Genomic DNA, 20,057 nt, shown 5'->3' with positions numbered 1-20,057 from the left:
AAAAGCAAGAGATTAAAAGCTCCAGAAAAAGAAAAGTCAGCAAACTTCAAGTGGATAATTATATGCACAAGTCTAGAGAAGGTACAACGTACAGAAAAAGGTTCCAGAGGTCCCCAAAATCTGTAGCTGGACTGTTTGGTAAAGGCATTCCCCTGTACAAAGCCAGTCCCTGAAGACCAGAAGATGTAGCAGTTTTTTCAAATATATAAAACTTGGTAAAATATTACAAAGCACGTGAAAAAAGGAGAAATCACAAACCAATCAAAGTAACAAAATAAACCTACAGAAACCAATCCAAAACAAAGGGAGATCTGAGTTACCTAACAAGAATTCAAAATAACTATTTTAAAGAAGGTCAGTGATATACACAGATGTCCAACTAAATGAAACCAGAAAAATGAATAAAATGAAAATACCAACAAACAGATAGAGATTACAGAAAAGGAAAAAAACAGAAATGCGGGAACTGAGGAATACAATAACTACACTGAAAAAATTCACTAAAGGAGTTCAACAGCAGACTTGATCAAGGAAAGCAAAGAATCAGTGTCTCTGGACCGGAGAAAGGAATGGCTACCTACTCATGTATTCCTGCTTGGAGATTTCCAAGGACAGAGGAGTCTGGCAGGCTACAGTCCATGGGTCAAAAAGAGTTGGACACAACTGAGAAACTAACACACTTTACACACACCTACATGCTGCCTACAACAGACTTACTTTAGGTGTAAGGACAAAAATCAGCTTAAAGTGAATGGATAGAAAAAATATTTCATGCAAACAGTATCCAAAAGAGAGTAGGAGTGGACCTATTTATGTCAGACAAAATTTCCTCTAAGTGAAAAAAATGTCACAAGAGGCAAAAAAAGACATTACATAATAATAAAAGGGGCAATTCACTAGAAAGGTATAATAATTCTAAACATAGATACATACTTAATAATAGAATACTTAAATATATGAAACAGTGACAGAACTTAAGTGAAAAATAGAAAGTAACACAATAATAGTAGATTTCAATAAGCCACTTTCAATAACAGAACCACCAGATATAAGACATAAGAAAACAGAGCACTTGAGTAACACTAGACCAAATGCACCTTACAGACATATATAGAGCACTCTACTCAACAGCAGTAGAATAGACATTCTTCTCAAGTGTACATGGAACATTCTTCATGACAGATCATGCATGTTAGGTGATAAAGTTTTAACAAATTTAAAAAGACTAAAAGGATATGAAGTATCTGTTCATAATAAAAAGAAGCCTGAATAAAGTAACAGCAGCAGAAAAACTTGAAAATTCATAAATACGTAAAAACCAAACACATTCTTGGAAAAAAACAATGTGTCAAAGAAGAAATCACAAGGGAAATTAGAAAATATCTGGAGACAAATGAAAATGAAAACATACCAAAACTCATGGGCTGCAGCAAAAGCTGTCCTAAGAGGGCAGTTTATAGCAGGAAACAGGGATGTTAAAGGCTTCCCAGGTGGCGCTAGTGGTAAAGAACCCACTTGCCAATACAGAGGACATGAGACACAGGTTCAATCCCTGGGTCAGGAAGATCCCCCGGAGAAGGGCATAGCAACCTACTATAGAATTCTTGCCTGGAGAATAGCCATGGACAGAGGAGCCTGGTGGGCTACAGTCCATAGGGTCGCAAAGAGTCAGACACAACTGAAGCAACTTCGTACGCATGCACCTATGTTTAAAAAAAAAAAAGGCCAAAAGTCTCAAACCAATAACTTACATTTACATCTCAGAGAACCAGAGAAAGAAAATAAATAAAAAGATTATAAGACTACTATGAAAAACTATGAACAACATTACTTTGCCAACAAAGGTCTGTCTAGTCAAAGCTATGATTTTTCCAGTAGTCATGTATGGATGTGAGAGTTGGACTATTAAGAAAGTTGAGCACTGAAGAATTGATGCTTTTGAACTGTGGTGTTGGAGAAGACTCTTGAGAGACCCTTCGACAGCAAGGAGATTCAACTGTCCATCCTAAAGGAAATCAGTCCTGAATATTCATTGGAAGGACTGATGCTGAAGCTGAAACCCCAATACTTTGGCCACCTGATGCAAACAACTGACTCACTAGAAAAGACCCTGATGCTGGGAGGGATTGGGGGCAGGAGGAGAAGGGGACGACAGAGGATGAGACGGTTGGATGGCATCACCGACTTAATGGACATGAGTCTGAGTAAACTCCAGCAGTTGGTGATGGACAGGGAGGCCTGTCGTGCTGCAGTCCATGGGGTCACAAAGAGTCAGACACGACTGAGCAACTGAACTGAACTGATGAACAATTATATGCCAACAAATTAAATAACAGAAAAAAAGTGGATAAATTCCTAGAAATACACAATTTAACAAGACTAAATCATGAAGAAAGAGGGAATCTGAACAAGCAAGGAGAATACTGAATCAGTCATTAAAAACTTTCCAACAAATAAAAGCCCAGGACCAGATGGCTTCACTGGAGAATTCTACCAGCCATTTAAAGAACAATTAACGTCAATTCCTCTCAAACTGTTCCAAAACAACTGAAGAAGAGGATACACTTCCAAACTCATGTTATAAGCCAGCATTATAAACCTGATAACGAAACCATACAAAGATACCACAAGAAAATAAAAATACAGATGAATATCTGTGAATAACATGGATGCAAAGAAAATCAACAAACCACTATCAAACCAAATACAGCAGCACACTGAAACACTTATACAACATAACCAAACAGGATTTATCCCTTGAATGAAAGGAATCTTAAATATGGAAAATATGGAATATTGGACTGGGTAGCCTATCCCTTCTCCGGCAGATCTTCCCGACTCAGGAATCGAATCAGGTTCTCCTGAATTGCAGGTGGATTCTTTACCAGCTAAGTTATATGGGAAGCCCAAAATATGGAAAAATCAAACCACATTAACAGAACTAGAGAACAAAAACCACATGATCATCTCAGCTGATGAAGAGAAACATCATTTCATAAAATTCAACACCTTTTCATAATAAAAAGTCAACAAATTAGCAATAGAAGGGAAGTATTCCAAAATAATAAAGGCTATATATGAAAGACCCAGGGCTAACATCATATTCAACAGTGAAAAACTGAAAGTTTTTCCTCTGAGTTCAGGAACAAGACAAGTATCCCCACACTCTTCACTCAACACAGTACTGGAATTCTCAGCCAGAGCAACTAGACATGAAAAAACTAAATAAACAAATAGCATCCCAACTGGAAAGATACCTGTTTACAGATGACATGATCTTATGTGCAGAAATCTTAAGATTATACACACACACACACACCCCCCCCCAAAAAAATTAGAACTAATGAATTCAGAATTAACAATCAAAAATAATTTGCATTTCTATATACTAACAACCTGGAAAGGAAATGATAAAAAAAAAATTCCATGTATAATGCCATTAAAAAAAAAATTTATAAATATACCAAGGAAGCAAAAGTCTTATACACTCTAAATTGCAAGACACTGCTGAAAGAAATTAAATGTGACAAATAAAGACATATAATAGACATCCCATATTCATGGCTTACAAAGATTTAATATTGTCAAACTGTCACAGGAGTCCATACTACCAAAGCTAGCTATGGATTCGAAACAATTCCTATCAAAACCCAAATGGCAATTTTTTCAGGAGCAGAAAAAAAAAATTCTAAAATTAATATGGAATCTCAAAAGACTGCAGTAGCCAAAACAGTTTTGAAAAGGAACAAGACTAGAGGCCTCATACTTCCTGATTTCAATATATATTGTAAAGCTACAGTAACCAAAGTACAATATATGCAAACAGACAGACATATAGACCAACGGAACAGAACAGAAAGCCCAAAAATAAACTCTTGAGTATATGGTAAAATGATCTTCAACAATGGTAACAAGACTACCCGATGAAGAAATGACAACCTTTTCAATAAATGTTGGGAAAACTGGATATTCACATGCAAAAGAATGAAAGTAGAATCCTTTCTTACACCATATATAAATATTAACTCAAACAGATTAAGAGCTAAGCTTAATGTCTGCAACTAAAAACCTTCTAGAAGAAAGGGGAAAAGCACCGTGACATTGAAATGGTCAAATACTGCTTACATATGACATCAAAAGCACAAGTTAAAAAAAAATTAAGACAAACGGGACTACATCAAACCTTAAAACGTCTGTACAGGAAACAGTCAGCACAGTGAAAAGACAATCTATCAAATAGTAGAAAACATTTGCAAACCATAGCTCAGATAAGGGGTTAATATACAGACATTTTTTTAAAAATCTCTACAGCTCATAAACAAACAAAAAACAAGCAACCAGATTAAAAATTGGTCAAAAGACTCAAACATTTCTCCAAAGAAGAGGTATGAATGGCCAACAGGCATATAAAAAGATTCTCAACATTACTAAATCATCAGCAAAATGCAAATCAAAAACAATGATACCCTGTTAAACCTGTTAGGATGGACACTATCCAAAAAAAAAAAAATTTAAGTGTTGGCAAGGATGTAAAGAAATTGGAATCCTTGTGTGCTATTGGTTAGATGTAAACTGGTGCAAGCAACTAACGAAAACAGTATGGAGGTTCCCATACTGTTTTAAAAAATTAAAAACCGAACTATCATAGGAACCCAGCAATCCCACTTCAGATTATATAACCAAAAGGAACTGAAAGCAGGATACTGAAGAAATATTTGCACACTCATCTTCACTGCAGCATTATTCACTGTATCCAAGATGTGGAAACAATCTAAATGTCCATCAAAAGATGACAGATAAAGAAAATGTGGTATACACATAGAACAGAATGTTATTCAGCCTTGAAAAAGATGGAAATTCTGTCGTGTGTCATAACATAGATGAGATTTCAGACATTATGCTAAGTGAAAAAAGGAAATTAAAAAAAGGTAAAGAGTGCATAATTCCATTTATATGACTTGTCTGATACAATCAAATTCATAGAAACAAAGCAGAAGGGTGACTGCCAGGAGAAGGGGGGAGGGGGAAACTGGGAGCTGTTGTTCCAAAGGTATAGAGTCGCAGTCACAAAGACGAAAGAGTTCTACAGATCCTTTGTACAACAATGTGCATATACTTAACAATACTAAAATGTGCCCTGAAAATACACTTAAAATTATCATTTATGTGTTTTTTACCACAATAAAAAAACATGTACCATAGGTACAAACAAAAAAGCTAAAACTACAAATACAATTTAAAACCATGAAACAGCACTACAAGTTGACAGCTTTGGCTAAAATTAATAAGACTAACACACCAAGTATGGGTGAGCTGGTAAGTAACTGGAACCCATATACATTTTTGGTGGGAATATAAAATGATACAGCCATGGAAAATCATTTGGAAAAACTAATTTTTTTTATAAAACTAAAACAGGTACCTATACTATGACTCAGAAGTTGAACAACTAGATTTTCACTTATGAGAAATGAATTTCACAAAAAAGATGTGTTAAAGAAATGTTTATCGTAGCTTTATTCATAATACCCCAATCCATAAATAGTCTAGGAGATCATAACAAGAAAATAGATAAACAGTGGTATGATCACTACTTAGCAATAAACAAGAACAAAATAGTGATACATAAATCAAAGCATTAGGCTTACTGTATGAAGCCACTTGCAAAATATCTCTATTAATCATTACATCTACATAAAAATCTAGAAAAATGTGATAAATGCATATAATAGAATACTATTCAACAATAAAATCTTTCCTGATAGCTCACTTGGTAAAGAATCTGCCTGCAATGCAGGAGACCCCAGTTCGATTCCTGGGTCAGGAAGATCTGCTGGAGAAGGGATAGGCTACCCACTCCAGTATTCTTGGGCTTCCCATGTGGCTCAGCTTGTAAAGACTCCTCCTGCAATGTGGGAGACCTAGATTCGATCCCTGGGTTGGGAAGGTCCCCTGAGAAAAGAAAGGCTGCCCACTCCAGTATTCTGACCTGGAGAATTCCGTGGACTGTATAGTCCATGAAGTTGCAAAAAGTCGGACACTGACTGAGCAACTTTCACTTTCACATTCAACAATAACACCTGACCTGCCTTTTGAGAAACCTGTATGCAGGTCAGGAAGCAACAGTTAGAACAGGACCTGGAACAACAGACTGGTTCCAAATAGGAAAAGGAGTACGTCAAGGCTGTATATTGTCACCCTGCTATATAACTTCTATGCAGAGTACATCATGAGAAACGCTGGGCTGGAGGAAGCACAAGCTGGAATCAAGATTGCCGGGAGAAATATCATTAACCTCAGATACGCAGATGACACCACCCTTATGGCAGAAAGTGAAGAAGAACTAAACAGCCTCTTGATGAAAGTGAAAGAGAAGAGTGAAAAAGTTGGCTTAAAGCTCAACATTCAGAAAACTAAGATCATGGCATCCGGTCCCATCACTTCCTGGCAAATAGATGGGGAAACAGTGGAAACAGTGGCTGACTTTATTTTTCTGGGCTCCAGAATCACTGCAGATGGTGATTGCAGCCATGAAATTAAAAGACACTTACTCCTTGGAAGGAAAGTTATGACCAACCTAGACAGCATATTAAAAAGCAGAGACATTACTTTGCCAACAAAGGTCCATCTAGTGAAGGCTATGGTTTTTCCAGTAGTCATATATGGATGTGAGAGTTGGACTATTAAGAAAGTTGAGTGCTCAAGAATTGATGCTTTTGAACTGTGGTGTTGGAGAAGACTTCTGAGAGTCCCTTGAACTGCAAGGAGATCCAACCAGTCCATCCTGAGGGAAATCAGTCCTGGGAGTTCACTGGTAGGACTGATGCTGAAGCTGAAACTCCAATACTTTGGCCACCTGATGCGAAGAGCTGACTCATTTGAAAAGACTCTGATGCTGGGGAAGAGTGAGGACAGGAGGAGAAGGGGACAACAGAGGATGAGATGGTTGAATGGCATCACCGACTCAATGGACATGGGTTTGGATGGACTCTGGGAGTTGGTGATGGAACAGGGAGGCCTGGCGTGCTGTGGTTCATGGGGTCACAAAGAGTCGGACACGACTGAGCGACTGAACTGAACTGAACTACTGATATACACAACAACATGAGTGAATCTCAGAAGTATGCTGAATAGAAATTTTTAACACTCATAAAAACTAATCTATAGCAGAAAAAAGTGAAAACAGTGGTTACCTCTAAGCAGAATGCAAACAGGAATTAATTGGCAACAACTATGAGGGAAGGCTTAGCACCAAAAGACCTGATGCTTTCAAACTATGGTACTGGAGAGGACTCTTGGAGAGTCTCGTGGACTGCAAGGAGATCAAACCAGTCAATCCTAAGGGAAATCAACCCTGAATATTCATTGGAAGGACTGATGCTGAAGTTGAAACTCCAGTACTTTGGCCACCTGATGCGAAGAGCCCACACATTAGAAAAGACTCTGATGCTGGGAAAGATGCAAGACAGGAGGAGAAGGGGATGACAGAGGATGAGATGGTTGGATGGCATCACCGACTCAATGGATTAGAGTTTGAGCAAGCTCCAGGAGATGGTAAAGGACAGGGAAACCTGTCATACTGCAGCCCATAAAGTCACAAAGAGCTGGACACGACTCAGTGACTGAACAACAAATGAGGGAATTTTCTGGGTAACAGTAATGTATCTTGACAGGTAATGCATGCATCAGAACTTGGCAAGTATATGCTTAGAACTTGTGCATTTCAATGTATATAAATTTTGCCTCAAAGAGAAATTTGTTTTTGTTTTCAAAAGGAAAAATTTATAAAGAAATACTAAACTCTACTTACTAATAAGCATGCTAAAGATTTAAGGGGAAAGCCTACTAATGTCTGCAACTGGTAATACATAAAAAAAAAAATCAGGATAAATTAATGGAGAGAGATAGAAATAGATAAACGAAAAAGTTGTAAAGTAAAAAAAATGGCAATCAAGGTGGTAGATATATGGGTCTTCACTGCAAAATTCAATTTTGTTCAATGCTTGAAATTTTTCATAAAAACATGCTGGAAAGAATCTATGAGATATATTTGAAGCACTGATTAAAAGAAAATTCATTTAACATTTAAACACTTAAAACACTTTTATCACTAGAAATGAGGCACAAATATAAATAATTAGCAGTTCAAAGACTTGAAAAGGAATAACAAACTAAACCAAAGAAAGCACAAAGCAGAAAATAAGAATAAAAGCAGGAATTAACAGGATAGGAAATGGAGGAAAAGATCTAAATAATCAGTTAAAACGTTTGCTTTTTAATTAACAAAATAGACAGTCAACTAACTTAGTGAAATAAAGGAGAAAGCATAAATTAAAAAAAATAGTAAGTGACAAGAGGAAAATAAGCATTGAAACAGAAGGAAAAAAGCTTAAATCATAAGAAACTACTTTGCAGATTTCTAGACAAATAAATTTCAAAATACAGGTGAAATAGTTAATACACCAGAAAAATACAGTTTACCAAAATTAAGCCTATAAGAAATACAAAGTTTAAAATGACCAATTTCTGTTGAGGAAATAAAGTTATCAAAAAATAAAAAAGCACCAGGCCCAGATGGTTTCACAAATCTACAACTCTGAATACCAGAAAACCTTTCCAGTTCTTTTTATGAAGCAAGAATAATGATAAGTAATAACTGAGAAACACAGTACAAAAAAAAAAAAAAGACCAACATCACATATGACTATAATTGTAAAAGTACTCACCTTAAAAATTAGTGAACACATTAAGAAAATACTACACCAGGAACAACTAAGATTTAATCCAGAAAAGCAAGATCAGTTCCTTAAGATCTAAGGGGGGAAAAAAAATTGATTCTATTCACTGATGATGAAAAAGCCTTCAATAAAATTCAATACCCATTCCTGGAAAAAATAAAAACAAAGTTACAGATCCTCTCTTAACATGATATTATATATATTATCATATATATATATATTCATGTTATCATATAAATAAACCCCCATGGGATTCTCCAGGCAAGAATACTGGCGTGGGTTGCCATTTCCAGCTCCAGAATGCTCCTACTGTTTCCCTATTAAGAAGCTGGAAACACTAGGAGCATTCTGGAGATGGAAATGGCAACCCACGCCAGTATTCTTGCCTGGAGAATCCCAAGTAGAGAGGAACCTGGCAGACTACAGTCACTGAGGTCACAAAAAGTCTGACATGACTTAGCGACTGGGCACAGGTGCATTTACACTAAAATCAGGAAAAAGATAAGGATGTGTATCATCTCCTCTGGTATTCAATATTTTACTGGAAGTAAAAGCCAATGTAATTAGATGAGAGAAAGCAAACGGAATAAAAATTGGAAAGGAAGCAAAACTATATCTATTTGCAGACAATATGACATTGTACGTAACAAACCCTAGAGAATCAATGCTAAAACTAATTCAGACAATAAAAGAATTGAGTAAGGTAGCAGGGTATAAAATTAACATAATCCATACTACCTAAAATAATATACAGATTCAATGCAATTTCTATCAAAATTCCAATGGTATTTTCACAGGAGTAGAACAATCTAAAAAATTTGTTACGGAAACACAAAAAACCCTCAATAGCCAAACAATCTTGAGAAAAAAGAAAAAGTTGGAGGAATTGTGCTTCCAGATTTCAATCTATATTGCAAAGCTATAATCATCAAAACAATATAGTTTTGGCATAAAATCAGATACATAGAATAATGGAAAATAGCTCAGAAATGAAACCACACTTACATGGGCAATTAATTTACAACAAGGAAGATAAGAACACACACTAAGGAAAAGACAACCTCTTCAATAAGTGGTGCTAGAAAAACTGGACAATTAGATGCAAAATAATCAAACTGGACTATTTTTTCATATCATACACAAACATACACTCAAAATGGATTAAAGATTTAAATGTAAGATTTGAAACCATAAGACTTCTAGAAGAAGAAGCAGTATGCTTTTTTGACATTAGTCCTAGCAATATTTTTTGGACAAGTCTCTTTAAGCAAAGGAAACAAAAGCAAAAATAAACAAATAGGGCTACATAAAACTAAAAAACTTTCGCACAACAAAGGAAACTATCAACAAAACAAAAAGGCAGCCTGCTGAATTGCAGAGGATATTTGCTAATGATATATCTGATAACTGGTTAATATCCAAAATATACAATGAACTCATACAACTAAACATCAAAAAAACAAACAACTAGACTACAAAATGGGCAGAGGACCTGAATAGACATTTTTTCAAAGACATACAGATGACCAATAGACACGTGAAAAGATGTTCAACATCACTAATCATGAGGAAAATGCAAATCAAAACCACTATGAGATAGCCCCTCACACCTGTCAGAATGGCTTTTATCAAAAAGAAAACAAATAACATGTTGCCAAGGATGTGGAGAAAAGGGAGCCCTTGTGCACTGTTGGTGGGAATGTAAATTGATACAGGCACCTCAAAAAAATTCAGCAATTCTACTCTGAGATAAGTTTGTTTTTTATAGTGTACATATAAGCAGTTATGTAACTACATTCTGTGTATTCTAAAATTGAGGAAATAAGTAAATATACTGTGAATAACAGTAGGTTTCTCACTGCTTTAAAAGGAAGTGATATGATACATGTCACAACTTGAGTAATTCAAGAACATAAAAATTGCACTAAAAAGCAAAATCATCAAATTACTGTATAACTTATCCATGGAAACTTGCAGCAAACTTTAAATATTTGACTTCTCTCTTCCTGCCATCCCTCAAAACATGCTTCATCTTCCAATTACTTTTTAGACACGTTAACAACAAACTTTTGTGAAAGTATTTGACTTCCCATGACTGATATCACTCTTTTATTAAAAAGCACAGAGATCATTAACAACATATCTTAAAATTAAGAATCACATAGTACTATACTTTTTCTTTGAAAAACTCACTACAGTTGAGCCTTGAACAACGTGGGTTTGAACTGTGAGGATTTTTTTGAACTGTAGATCTTTTTTCAGTAAATACTACAGTACTACATAAACTGCAGCTGGCCGGATATGTAGATGCAGAACTGTGGAGCAGGAAGGCCAACTATGGGACCAGAGCATCTTCAGACTTTGGAATCGGCAGCAGGTCCTGGAATCAATCTCCTAAAGATACTGAGGAACAAATGTACTTACATCTTCTTTATTTAAATTAAAGCCTCAATTAACAAAACTGTTCAAGGAATGAGTTACCTAATTTTCTTGTTAAATTAAGATTAACCTAGAAACTCATTTGGTTTAAACCTTTTGAAGAACAAAGTCCTAAAATATATTTTCCAAAATTATGTCACGTATCAAACATGGATAGAAGTATTTTCTCAAAACATAATGCTTTTCAATGTCTCCAGACTATTTAGTTATTGTAGTTATATGCCGAAGTAAGTGTCGTTACAAGAGATATAAGAGACTGAGAAATTGCTATTTTGAATAAACCTCTGAACTTGTTTCCTCATATACAAAATAAAGGTATAAACCTGCATGAGAGCCTGACAGGGTTACAAAACTCAAACCAAGTAGTAAAATGAAGGTGTGCTGGAGAGTTTGTTGCTGACTAGACATTACTGCCATTTCTTTTCAGACCTTCCTTGCACTGTAAAATAGAATAAATTAACCTCTCCAGATTCCCATCTGGACGCAGCTGCAGGTAAATACTTGAGAAGCAGCCTCCAGGTAAGTAGTTTCTTGAGAACTACACACTTTGGTGCTACAAAGCTAGAGTTCTTAAAATTTCCAGGGACTTCTAAGAAAATAAGCAGCTTCCATACTTCAGGCTAAAAGAATCAGTAATAGCTTCCCTAATTCCCTGAGCCCTTCCAAAAGTTAAATAAGCCTTTAATTCCCCAAGTTAAAAGCCTGATGCTTGTAATCCAGTGGCTTGTGTTTTCCAAATCAAACTGTGTTTAACTTATAAGGTGTATGTGAAAATGCTCTATGAACTGAAAAAGACCATACAGAAGCATGGATTATTATTTCTGTTCTCCCTGATAGGAAATTTCAGTTGAAGTTGTTTTCTGATAATCAGTTTCTAAAAGCAATGTTTGGTACCAAGAGATTCCCCTGCAAGAATTTATGATATACAAGAATAACAACATGATATTCATAATGCAAGTTTTACAACCAAATCAGCAGTCAAATGTGATGGTGGATGAGAAAGGATGGATTAAATGTGACTTGGGAGTGAAAAGGTAAAAATTAAGAAATGACTTAAGGAAAAGAATTAGAGATTAAACAGCACTGAACACTAAAGGGTAGGAAAACTTCTTTAAGTGGCGACAATATAAGAAACTGGAAGAAAGAGCATGCTCAAATTAACAAACCGAGCAACTCAGAGGCATGGATGGAGAACAAAAGGCATGTAACACAAAGTGGCTTCCTTTCATGTTGAGTGTGTACAAAGGAGAGGAGGCTGGGGCCAAATAATACAAGGCCAGAAAAGCTAAACATTTGGACTTGACTGTTATTATCCAACTTCAGATTCAGAGAGATTTATAGAATTTTATGCCTAGATAACAAAATCACGCTGCTAATTAACATACCGCCACTAGAGCCTAACAGGATGAAAAACTACACAAAAGAAACTGTTTTTCTTAAAAATACTGTTTTTGTCCTAACACTCTTCTTCTCAAAAACGGTGGTCCCCCCTTACCATGGTCCCCATCCTATTCCACCATATCTTCCAGCATTACCCAAAACATACAACTCTTTCCAGATAGACTACACTGTGTATTACTGGCTCTGGAGCACAGCCAGAAAATGCAAGTGGAATGACATCAGGTTCTAACTAGTCTGCCCAGGCTGCTATAACAAAATACCATACACCAGAAGCTTAAACAACAGGAATGTATCTCACAAAGGCCGTAAAGTCAAAGATCAATACGCCAGCTGATCTGGTTCCTGATAAGGGCTCCCCTCATGGTCTGTAGATGGCCAGTTTTTCAGTGTCTCACGTGGCCTTTCCTCTGAGTGTATGCTCAAAGAGAGAGAAAGATCTCTCTCTCTCTCTCCTAATAAGGCCACCAGCCCTGTTGGATTAGGGCCCCACCCACCTTTATGACCTTAACTTTAATTACCTCCATAAAGACCCTATCTCCAAACACAGTTACACTGGGGGTTGAAACTTCAACATGAATTCAGCAGGGACACCATCACTCCAAAATACACTGTGTTATTTCTAAGGCTAAACCTTAAGAGATTTTGCAGCTTCTGTTCTTACGTTCTTGAAATACTTCCTCTATCATGTGAAAAAGCCCAGCCATTCCTATCAAAGGATGAAAAGCCACAGGGAAACTAAGGCCCCCATCCCCCACCCGACCCCCCACTGCTGAGCCACCAGCCAACAGCCAACACCAAATGCCAGATAACATGAATGAAGCCACGCTGCACCATCCAGTTTCAATCAAGCTATCAGAAAACTACAACCACATGCGAGACCCTAGGTGAAACGAACAGAACTGCCAGGTAAGCTGAGTCAAAACTGTAAAATGGTGGAAAAAATAAATGATTATTGCTTCAAGTCACTAAATTTTGTTACAAAGCAGTAAATAGTTGATATGGCATACCTTCTTGTTCTGCTTTTTGACCTAGACCTCTGAACTCTGTATGATTTCCCTCGACCCCTTGAACGACTTCGACTTCGTTTTCTTCTAGAGCCATAAGAAGAGCTACTGCTTGATCGATGTCTGCGTCTGAAAAAGAACATAATTAAATATTACTTGCCTTCAAAATGTTACCAGATACTATGTTATGAGAACTATACTGGTTTATAGGCTTACCTACAAAGAATAGACAAAGGATAAACAGCCGTGGGCTAGGTCTGGAGGAAAACAAAGCAAAATCTTTGGGTTGAGACTTAAACCTCATAAATATGTAACTACAAAAAGAAAAATGCTTTACCCACAACACTTCAAAGTACAAAAACCATATGAACTCTAAAGAATGTCACTCTTGCTACTACATAAGTAAAACTTATGAAAATCACCTTCTATCATAAGAATGTGAGCGAGGCTGAAGATCTCTGGACCAAGATCTTGACTTTGACCTTGATCTCCTTCCACCTTTCTTTCGGCTGTACGTTCTACTATCTGAAGAACTACTGGAAGAAGATCGTCTACGGTGTTTCTTTTTTCTCTTGCTTCTGCTTTCTTCTTCAGTATCTGATGACCGGCGTCCCATTTCTACAGGTTTAAATTCAAAGAAAATTATTTCTAACATAATGGAACAATGGATGAAATTTAATCATTTTTTTGTATCTGTAAAAATTTTAAATGTCTTAGTAAAGTAAAATTTTAAATGTACCAATCTTAACAAGACATGAGAAACAGCTCTAGTACAGTCTTCTAGCACTATCAGTTTACTGTTTTCACAATTTATGAATAAAGTAAACTCATCCTAAATTTTTTAAAATGTCTCCCGAAAGTGTCAACCCTGAGGACGGTTCATTATAACAATTTTCTTATAGTTCAAGTTGCATTTATCATTAATTATATGATACTTGGTTTAGGGATCAACTATCTAATCTTATATTCTCACATTCCCTAAAGATAAAAGGTATTTTACTATCTTTTAGAGTTAAACTTTTCTAACTGAAAATTCTAAAATTTTAAATGGATAAGACCTCATTAATCATCAACAAAGTACAAACTGAAACAATACACCATTATCATGTAACTCATAAAATATGAGAAAGGAAATGTTAACTAATGTACCAAAGTTGATGAAGTATTGTTAACTAAAATACCAAAAATGAAGTCTAACTGTTCACATAGCTAGTACCTATAAAAGTGGTGATAAAATCCTTCCAGAAAGCAATTACACAATTTAAATAAAGAGTCTTAAAAATGTTGAGGCTTTTTTGACAAAGCAATCTTATTTCTAGGCATATATCTGCCAAGTTTTCCTTAAAAGATATATTCATGAAGATATTCATCATAATGCTACAATGGTAGCATTATCTAAAACTGTATGTACAGAGGGCTTGCTTGGTGCCTGAATGGTAATGAATCCATCTACCAATGCAAGAGATATGGGTTTGACCCCTGACCCAAGAAGATCCCACATGCCCCGGAGCAACTAAGCCCGTGCCCCACAACTCCTGAGTGCTCTAGAGCCAGGGAGCCACAGCTGCTGAGCCCATAAAGCCTGAGCACGCTGGAGTCTGTGCTCCTGAACAAGAGAAGTCACCGCAATAAGAAGACCATGTACTGCAAGTAGGGAAAAGCTTCTGCGGAAACAAAGATCCAGCACAGCCAAAAGTAAACCCAATAAACAAATAAAATTAAAACTGCATGTGCAGAGACTACAATGTAAGAAAATATATGCATATAAGTGAGAGCAAAAATGAAGACAACTGATAAAGATTTAAGTAAGGAAATTGGGTATTTTTTTCTCTTTTTTAACTATATTCTATATGGCTATGGTATATTTGCATATTTACTATACAAAAGAAAAAACATATAGAATACAAGGTTTTTATATTTAGACAATAACTTATAAGAAGCCTACTTGTCTTACTTTAAAGTTAGATTCTCATATGGAATCTTATTTTTTTTACTAAAATAGTAGCTATCTTTGGATGCCAAATAAAAGCAAGATCCATCTTTCCTAATAGGTAGGATAAATAATCAATGAATCAGATAAACAAAAGTCTCACACTTCATTTTAATATTTACTTAAGTTAAATATCATTACTCTAAAAAAAGCAATACATTAAATTACAGCTTTGTTTTCAGAACCAAGTGAGCCATCCCTTCCTTGACTCTAATGCAATTTTAGTTGAAAGTCACTGTTCAAAAATTTGAATTGTGAAAGTCACAATTCAAAACTTAAAGCTATTTACCTGGAGCCAGAATTAGACTTTAAATATAGTTCTGAACCTCAAAGTTGTTCATATTTCTAACATTACACAGTTTGACTAAACACTGGAAAAACTTGGTTTTGAAAAGCTCAGTAAATCACTAGCATATCTAAGCCAGCTTCCTCACTGAAAATAAAACTGCACTTCATGTAAGATCCCCATGATCCTCTCCAGCTCTCAAAATACTACAATTATGAAATCTTACATATACATACAGTATATATGTACATACATATATATTTAAATGTGTGTATATAATAAACTAAAGACCCACTTGATGAGGGTAAAAGAGGGGAGTGAAAAAAGCTGGCTTAAAGCTCAACATTCAAAAAACAAAGATCATGGCATCCAGTCCCATCACTTCATGGCAAACAGGGAAAAAAATGCAAACAGTGACAGGTTTTTTCTTGGGCTCCAAAATCACTGCAGACAGTGGCTGTACCCATAAAACTAAAAGACGCTTGCTCCTTGGAAGAAAAGCTATGACAATCCTAGACAGTTTATTACAAAGCAGAGACATCACTTTGCCAACAAAGGTCCATACAGTGAAAGCTATGGTTTTTCCCATAGTCATGTACAGACATGAGAGCCGAACCATAAAGAAGCCTAAGCGCCAGTGCCAAAGAATCAATGTTTTCGAAACATGGTGCTGCAGAAGATTCTTGAGAGTCCCTTAGACTGCAAGGAGCTCAAACCAGTCCATCCTAAAGGAAATTAACCCTGAATATTCATTGGAAAGAATGATGCTGAAGCTGAAACTCCAATATTTTGGCAATTTGATACAAAGAGCCCACTCATTGGAAAAGCCCCTGATGCTGGGAAAGACTGAGGGTAAGAGGAGAAGGAGGTAACAGAGGATGAGACAGTTGGCTGGCATCATTGACTCAATGGACATGAGTCTGAGCAAACTCCAAAAGACAGTGAAGTCAGGGAAGCCTGGCATGCAGTAGTTTATGGGGTCACAGAGTCAGACACAACTTAGTGACTTAGTTATATATCATATATAACCACATATCTCTGTATATGTATATATGTATGTATGTCTATTTTCATTAAGGAATTTGTATAATTGATAATATTGATCACCTAAGCATTCTAATTTACTTTTTCTTCCTTACTTGTTTCAACCTTTAAACAGTTAAGAATTTTCTCTACTCGCAAATAACCAAATTAAGATGGGTTTTTATTTATTACCTGGTTTAAAAAATACTAAGATTATAGTAAAGGATAAAGAAGTATAAAGAGGATAAGGAAGACCAGAAGAGAAAACTACAGGAACAGTAGACAAGATATGTCAACAAATTTTTAGCAAATGAAAAACAGATGCAGGATTTAGAACTAAGAATGCTGAACATCAAGCAACTGCAGAGATTTCCAATTGAAGAAAAGCCAATTCACGTAGCAAAAATCAGAAAGGATCAGGAATTTGAGACACCAGATACCACAGCAGGCACGATGAGGCGCAGAACTGAAAAAAACAAAGGTATTGGTTGAAATTCTGTAAAAGAAGTAATTGCTCAGGTCCCCTATGCCATCCAACCAGATAGGGACTGTTGTTCCCCATTCCCAGAAGGAGAGGTGGTTTACTTTAGAAAAATGATGAAACAGTGAAGCACCAGGTCCAGGATTACAGGAAAAAGAGGGCAGAGAAATGCTCAACTAAAAGTTACAGGGATTAAGTGAAAGTCTACAATCTAACAGTGAATACTGTCACCCTGTGTGTACTTGGCTCCAAGAATTCAGAGTATTCTTTTCTCCAAAAGCTAAACAGTACCTGGAAGAAGCTACATTAAAACCAAGTCCACAGTTAACAAGCCCAAATCTTAAACACAGCAAACTTTTTTTTTTAATACTTCTTTTTGCTTTGGCCGTGCCACACGGCTTGTGGGATCTTAGTTCCCTCACCAGGCACCGAACCTGGGCCCTCAGCATTAAGAGTATGGAGTCTTAACCACTGAAATTCCCCACAGTAAACTTTTTTCTACAAACACTTCTTCTGGTAACTTTTTAGTAATTATACAACAAAAGAAAACAAATCACGTGATGAAACTCTTCATCATAAGAGACAGAAGCCAAGCAGAAAAACAAGCAACTCATTGTAAGCCAGGAACATGCAAGAAAACTTCAAAAGAAAACCACTATCCTCAGAATATATGAGAAGATGATCCACCAAACAAGCATAGGAGGAATAGCCATAGAATAGGAGAGAAATCTTGAAATTTAAACAAACAATAAGTTGTAAGTAACACAACAGGGTCAGAGGATACTATCAAAGGGCTCATGAAAAGTAGAAAGAAAAAGATAAAAAAATAGGAGGTATAAGAGGATCAATCCAGGAAGTCCAATATCCAACTGATATATATTCCAGAAAGAAACAGAGCATAGAAAACAGAAAAAGAAAACTATCCAAAGAATAATTTTAATTTTAAAAATTTACAGAATTGAAAGACATGAATTGCTCTAAATCCCTGGGACAATGAATTTGAAAAGATCTATACCTGACATACCTCATAAAACTTCAGAAACAAGGAATGCAAAGAAGAACCTAGAAACTTCTAAAGGTAAAAAATGTTAAAAGGCACAAGGCTTCTCAGCAGCAACACAGCAAACAATGGAGACTTGCCTTCAGAATTCTAAGTGAAAATCATTTTCAAACTAGAATGTATATTCAGCTGAATGATAGATCTAATATGAGATCAGAATAAAGACATTTTCAGATATGCAAGGGCTCCAATTATACCTCAAGCTCATCCTTTTTTAGGAAGGTACTGAAGGATGTGCTCCAACAGAAAAAGAGAGTAAATAAAGATGACCCAGATTCAGAAAGCAAGTGATCTAACGCTTGAGATAGGTTAAAAAGTCCCAGAGTGATAGCATGCCAAGGTATAAGGAATACATCAATGAACAAGAGAGAAAAATCCTTGCCTTCAAGGAGTTTACATTCTAGTTTAATAGTAGTTCCCAATGGGTTCTATAGACCCTGGGGTATTCCTAAGACCTGAAGGGATCCAACCAGCCAAAACTAATTTTATTACAACACTAAAACTTGATTTACCTTTTTTACTGTGTTGACTTTTATGCTGATGATGTAGCAGCAGTGGTAGGCAAAACTGCTGGTGCTTTCTTTACAAGGTAATGGGACCAAACTGTACTAACAGTCATTGAATTCTTCACTGCAATATACAGTTTTGTTTTATTTTGTTTTTAAAGAAAGGCAGTTTCACTTAGGTATGTCCTTGATAAAGCAGTAAAATCATCATTAATTCTATAAATTTCAACCCTTGAGAACACATCTTAATATTCTGTGTGATGAAATAGGAAACACAGAAACTGAAGAACAACGGGTTATCTTGAGGAAACGTTTGTGCAGCTGAATAACAAGTTGAACTAGCTGCTTTTATTGTGAAACACTATTTAAAAGAACTGACTCTGATTATTCAGACTTGGGCATTTGACTTTTTCTCAAGAATGAATTAAAGGAGTCTGTCCTTTAAGGAAACTGACAATTTGCTGCCAATGATAAAATCTGAGCTCTCAGTTAAGGAATATATATGGAATCTAGAAAAATGTTACTGATGAACCTATTTGTAGGGAAGGAATGGAGAGGCAGATGTAGAGAACAAACTTGTGGACACAGCCGAGGAAGGAAAGGATGAGACCCACTTAGAAAGTGGTGCTGACACTCACACACTATCATGTGTAAAACAGCTCGTGGTAAGTTCCTATATACACAGGGAGCCCAGTCTGGTTCTCGGTGATGACCTAGAAGGGTGGGATAGGGTAGGCAAGGGAAGCGACATATGCAATTATGATTGATAATGCATTGTTGTATGGCAGAAACCAACACAACACTGTAAAGCAATTGCCTCCAATTAAAAAATAGATTAAAAATAAAATATAATACACAAAAAAATTTGAGCTCTCAAGCAAAAATCAAAATGATGGATAACTTGTATTTGTCACCATGAGACTGACAGCTTCTCAGCACTTAATGATTTCTTTGATGAGGTCAATGGTGATATTAACAAATTGGAATTTTTAAGTTATATAATGAAAAGTTTGTCTATATTTAGAAGCTACACATAACTCACTGAACCAGTATTTTCCAATAAGCCAATGTACGATGTCACAGACTCATGTTATGAGTAAAATATCCATTCACGGTAGGAGACAAACCA

The 20,057-nt window shown here is 36.0% G+C and overlaps 1 protein-coding gene across 5 annotated transcripts in view; it reads right to left on the bottom strand.

Moving 5' to 3' along the window:
• The window catches only part of RSRC1 (arginine and serine rich coiled-coil 1), a 402,069-nt gene that overhangs the window by 378,483 nt on the left and 3,529 nt on the right, over positions 1–20,057 (bottom strand). For all 5 annotated transcript variants that reach the window (XM_061168207.1, XM_061168208.1, XM_061168209.1 and 2 more), the window contains exons 2-3: positions 14,005–14,200; positions 13,586–13,711 (exon numbers count right to left, since the gene is read on the bottom strand). In XM_061168207.1, the coding sequence (XP_061024190.1) occupies positions 13,586–13,711; positions 14,005–14,198 (320 nt within the window). In that variant the 5' untranslated portion in view covers positions 14,199–14,200. The remainder of the gene's footprint in view (positions 1–13,585; positions 13,712–14,004; positions 14,201–20,057) is intronic.

The sequence above is a fragment of the Dama dama genome, chromosome 19, assembly GCF_033118175.1.
Source record: "Dama dama isolate Ldn47 chromosome 19, ASM3311817v1, whole genome shotgun sequence".
Taxonomy (NCBI): Eukaryota; Metazoa; Chordata; class Mammalia; order Artiodactyla; family Cervidae; genus Dama; species Dama dama.
Note: the sequence above shows the minus strand (reverse complement) of the source record. Positions and strands in the feature narration are given on the sequence as shown.